The sequence below is a fragment of the Cibotium barometz genome, chromosome 14, assembly GCF_041138505.1.
Source record: "Cibotium barometz isolate CiBa-2024 chromosome 14, ASM4113850v1, whole genome shotgun sequence".
NCBI lineage: Eukaryota > Viridiplantae > Streptophyta > Polypodiopsida > Cyatheales > Cibotiaceae > Cibotium > Cibotium barometz.
In genome coordinates, this window is record NC_141059.1 from 21,711,204 (window position 1) to 21,716,133 (window position 4,930).

Sequence of the window (4,930 nt, forward strand, 5' to 3'; positions counted from 1 at the left end):
TTGGGACTACAAATTTGACACGTGGTGCACGCATAGCAGAGCAGGGGCCTTCTAGCTGAGCAGGTATGCTTCCACCTCAAGGGTGTTCCCCAACACACGGATGTCCACCACTCTCTTTTAAAACCTTTGGCAAAATCCTCTACACTTTAGAACATGCGAGATTTAGGTGGCGCACTCTAACCACAACCACAAAAAAAAAAAGGATGATTGTTCAAGAGGAATTTCAACGCGCTTTAATAAAGAGTGAGAAAGAGACTCTTCATAGGAGCACCATCTTACCACAATCTACACACCTAGCTCCGTAGATGGTCATAGCCACACCTCATCTCTAACCATAGGTCCCCTAGGGAACCATGGCGGGGTCTGCATTTCGAACACACCCTCCAAGGCCACTACAAGGAAATTCTGAGATTCTATAGCTACACCGCACAACTGAGGCAACGACGAAAATTAAAATTAAAACCCTCCTCTTACCATCTTTCATACTCCACCTCTTTGGATCAGCAATATCCACTCGTCAACAACATAGCATATGTGGTGAGAAGACTACATTGAGCATGTAGACGGCATGCTCCGACAATAGTGGGAATGCCTGCAAGGAGATACTGTGATTTTACATCGTCACTGGACAGCATTCCTCCATACTTACACTAATCCTTTTCTCTCCCCCGAGACAACAGCAGAGTATAGTCTGGCACAACAGCCTGGTGTGCCTCCTTCCCACATCTCTGTGGATGTAGTCTCTCTAAGAGCAGCCAACCGTAAATGGAGCATGCCAATGCAGACACCAACCTAGCCAATGGCTCTTCCATCTCACGAGGCAAAGCTGGAACTTCTCTTTAAGGAGGTGGTGTGAGCCACATTTGATACTTGCAGATTCCAATGACCCCAATCAGCAATGGCACATGAGCAACATAGCAACCTTGCATATCTAGCAAGTGAGCTACATCGAGACTATGGAGGGCATGGTTATCTTGCCAGTAAAGGCCATCCTATTTATCTAGATCAACCCCACCCCGACACCCACCCCCCATGCCTTTCCTTCTGTCATCTCCACAAACTCTACCTCTTCAGTGCGTTGTACTTTGCTCTCAAGCAGTTCTCTTCTTTTAACCACAAAGCAAGGATCACCTGGTAAAAACAAAGATATGCCTTGAACCTTGGGCTTCTCTATGGGGCACCAAAACGACCTCTCATGCCCCCATGTTTGATTATTCCCACCTAGAGACATGCTTTTACCGTAGCCTCTGAATCCTCAAGAGAAAAATCATGATGCAATACACACCTTTAGAGGCTCAGCACTAACTTAATCTGAGATGAATACAGAGAGAAAAACCAGGAAAACACTTGGCAAAATTCCAAAAGCAGTCATCGATTATTAACAATATCCCCATGCACAAAATGCAACAATGTTCATGAGTGAGTGCATACTGCCTCTACAAGCTGCTGGGAGCCGGAACATGGTCATAAGATTCCAGACTCTTCAAACTGCAACTTCAGACAATAGCAGACTGTATTACAATATCATGCTTTTTTGCAGGAAAATGCAATTGCACTATAAAAAGAGTGCTGAGCAGTGAGAGTCAAAAGTGTTTTAATGTCAAGATCACGAAAGGTTACATCCTATGAGAAGCAAATGTGCAGACACTATGCAGGGCAACTAAGTGGGTGAGAAACAAATCATCACATCTCATAAACACTGAAGACAGTACGTTAAATCATACATGAGAGAATTCTTCAACCCCATATTTGACTCCAGGTAGTACCAATACACTAGTCTCACTTTACATCATCATTGTGGGCACAACATCTTCAGCTTGCGATTAGGGAAACTTTGGACTATAAAAAAAAACAACCATAACAAGAACGTTCCATCTAGAAATAGAGTTAGAATAAGTATTAGCATAAATCAAAACTTCTTCCTGTCTGGAGAACTACAGCCTTGGACAAAATCTAGAATTAACATAATAAACTCTTCCAGCAAAATATAGTTCAAAAAACAAGTTTCATCCATCTGCACCAAAGCAACAGTATGTTAGGACTAGTAGACAGGAGCCTTCTCCGCATCATCCAGAATGCTAACCCTTGTTGGCTTGGCCAAGAAGTCAGTAAACTCTTGGAAAGGTGATTTCACAAAACGAGTCTCCCGCCACAGGTCAGGAGTAAGGAAACCATAGGTCTTCAATAAGCAGTCAAAGGTTGCCTGTCATTTAGAGGTAATAGTCAGTAAAACTTCCTTATAGGCAAGAGTATTGAATCATACACACAAGATAGCTATGAACCAATAGTACAGAGAACCGCTAACCGGATAACAGCTCTAGTATCCTTCAAGGCCAGATTGAGGAGGAAGTAAGCTAAGCAATTTTCCATAGCATTTAAGGACTGAATTTCAGAAGTGATCACATGTTTGGCCATTCAAACCTCTGTCCACACATGCATATTAACATGCACATGGAGCGGCTCCTACCCATCCAATTTTACCAGCTAACTTGTAACCACCTTGGGATCTTTAGTATGTGAAAAAGAAGTGGAGCAATCCAAAAAGGCGGAAAGGAGTGTTATTAAAACATAGAACTTGCCATAGGGGGATCACTAGATGCGTGTTAATCCAAATGAAAGCAAAAGACCAACTCAAGCAAGGTACCTCCTGAAAGAGTGTAATGACTTTTTGGTCCTCCTGAAAGAGTGTAATGAGTTTTTGGTTTACTTACTTTTGTCTTCCAACACTAAGGAAGCTGTCTAGTAATCTCGGGCTGGCCAAAAACTCAAGCATGAGTGAGGTTCAGGGAGCAATCCTTTTTTATCTTGCCTTGGCTCATTAGGGAGAAAGTGTGCCATAAGTTATTCTAGTGTTCATAAGCACATAAGCATCTTTGGCGAGGCGTAGATCTAACATTTCAAAAAGATAAAAAAGTAGATAAAGCCCTAATGAGAACTTGACTAGAAGCCTACACAATTAAGCTTGCTGAAAAACATATGCTAAAAATCTCAGGGCAAAAAGGGGGTTGGTTGTAAATCTAGATATTCGTGTACCTGTCCATCTAAGACCTTTCTGGCTAACCCAACGGAGTCCTACATAACCAGGAAATGCAATTTTGTTTACCAACAACTGTATGAGCCATAGATTTTCAAAAATGCCGGATTAGGAACAGAACTGCAGGACAACACGCAGTAAGTTCAATCAGAAAATAGGCTGCCTTCCACAACCTCAATCCATGCAAGCATAGAATGCTTCTTTACCGAAAGCATTGCAATGAACCTCTTGACTGAGACTAGACATATCTTGACTATACAGAGGAAAACTATGTTCATAACCCTGACTTCACATGAATAAAACTGCAATCCTGAGTCCACTTCAGAAGCTTCAGATAACCAATTATGGTGTGACAGTAGACATGTCTCAGTGTTGCCACTCAATGCAACAAGCCCGTAGGAACATCCAAATCCCCCATATCAAAGCAATTTCTTTTCATCACCATTTATTATAAAACATGGAACAAAAAGAGAATAAAGCTACCTTGACAAAATTTCCTAGGGTTTTGGTAGAGCCACGCGAGGAAGTGAAGACATCTTCTATTCCAGCAAACTGGAGCACCTTCTTCGGAACACGAGCCGCGACAATACCAGTACCTCGGGGTGCAGGGACCAGACGGACAGTAACAGAGCCACATTTACCAGTAACTTTACAAGGGACAGTGTGGGGCTTTCCGATCTTGTTACCCCAGTAGCCTCTGCGCACAGGAATCACAGAGAGCTTGGCCAAGATTATGGAGCCCCGAATAGCGGTGGCCACCTCTTTGCTGCATTTCACACCTAGGCCGACATGGCCGTTGTTGTCGCCCACCACCACAAACGCCTTGAAGCGGGTGCGTTGACCGGCCCGGGTCTGCTTCTGCACGGGCATGATCTTCATTACCTCATCTTTGAGGGCCGATCCAAGGAAAAACTCCACAATCTGATGCTCCTTAATAGGCAGGGAGAAGAGGTAGATCTGCTCAAGAGAGCGGATTTTGCCTTCCTTCACCAGGCGTCCAAGCTTTGTTACTGGTACCCACTTCTCTTCCTCCTCCCTCCGAGCCCCCCTCCTTGGCCCCCTCCGGTCACCGCGGCCTCTGTCTCCCCTCCCGCCACGCCCAAATCCCCGTCCAAAGCCTCCCCTCTCCGCCATAGCTGCGAGGGCTTGCACACAAACCTTAGCCTAGCACGCAAGCCTCAAACCCTAGCTTAAAAGATTATCAGGGAAACTATTAAACATATTTATCAAGCCTATACGTTTGGTATACATATATCCATTCACCCAAAAATTAGTAACGTAAGGTATAAGAAAAAGAGATCCCTAATCTGCCCTATTACTTCCACATTGGTAATATTGATAAGATTGAGGATAGTTCCCAAAGAAGGTTTCAGGCAGGCAGAGAGTAGTTTGCTAGGCATGGTTACTAAGAGTGGAGATTGATAGAGCTAGATGGTTGGGAAGAGAAGTGGAGATGGAAGAATGTTGGATGGGGACTGATAGAGCTAGATGGTTGGAAAGAGAAGAGGAGATGGAAGAATGTTGGTTGGCTCTACAAAAGCTTGGGAAAGAGAAGTCTCCTTGGTGGGATGGGTTGTCTGTGGAATTCTTTATTGCCTTTTGGCCCTCTCTCAAGGATCTTGTGTGGAGCACATATAAGAAAGCCTTTGCCACAGGGAGGTTGGATAATGATCTGAAGGAGGGGATTGTGAAGCTAATCCCTAAACAAGCTCCTCACAAGTTCAGCCCCACTGGAGACCTATCACTCTGCTTGTTGTGGTCTATAAGGTTCTAGCAAAAGTCATTGCTATGAGGATCAGCCCTATTTTGCAAGAGGTGATTTCTAGGAAGCAATATGGGTTTATTAAAGGAAGGTCTATATATTACAACATTTTGTCTACCTTGATGGGTAAGGAA

General features: G+C 43.9%; 1 protein-coding gene across 1 annotated transcript; it reads right to left on the minus strand.

Annotated features, from left to right (window-relative positions):
* Positions 1-1,822: 1,822 nt before the first annotated feature.
* LOC147631794 (uncharacterized) lies at positions 1,823-4,218 on the minus strand. The gene is made up of 2 exons (XM_086808328.1): positions 3,518-4,218; positions 1,823-2,203 (listed from the first exon to the last, which is right to left on the minus strand). Exons 1-2 carry the CDS (start codon positions 4,166-4,168, stop codon positions 2,042-2,044), a joined length of 813 nt encoding a protein of 270 aa, XP_086664454.1. The 5' UTR covers positions 4,169-4,218; the 3' UTR covers positions 1,823-2,041.
* Positions 4,219-4,930: the final 712 nt, after the last annotated feature.

What these genes read in the sequence shown, in the direction of transcription:
- LOC147631794 (XM_086808328.1), bottom strand. Translation starts at nt 4,168, where the DNA reads ATGGCGGAGAGGGGAGGCTTTGGACGGGGATTTGGGCGTGGCGGGAGG. An exon ending in CCCTAGGAAATTTTGTCAAG is followed by an intron (nt 2,204 to 3,517) that starts GTAGCTTTATTC and finishes TCTAAATGACAG; the next exon opens with GCAACCTTTGACTGCTTATT.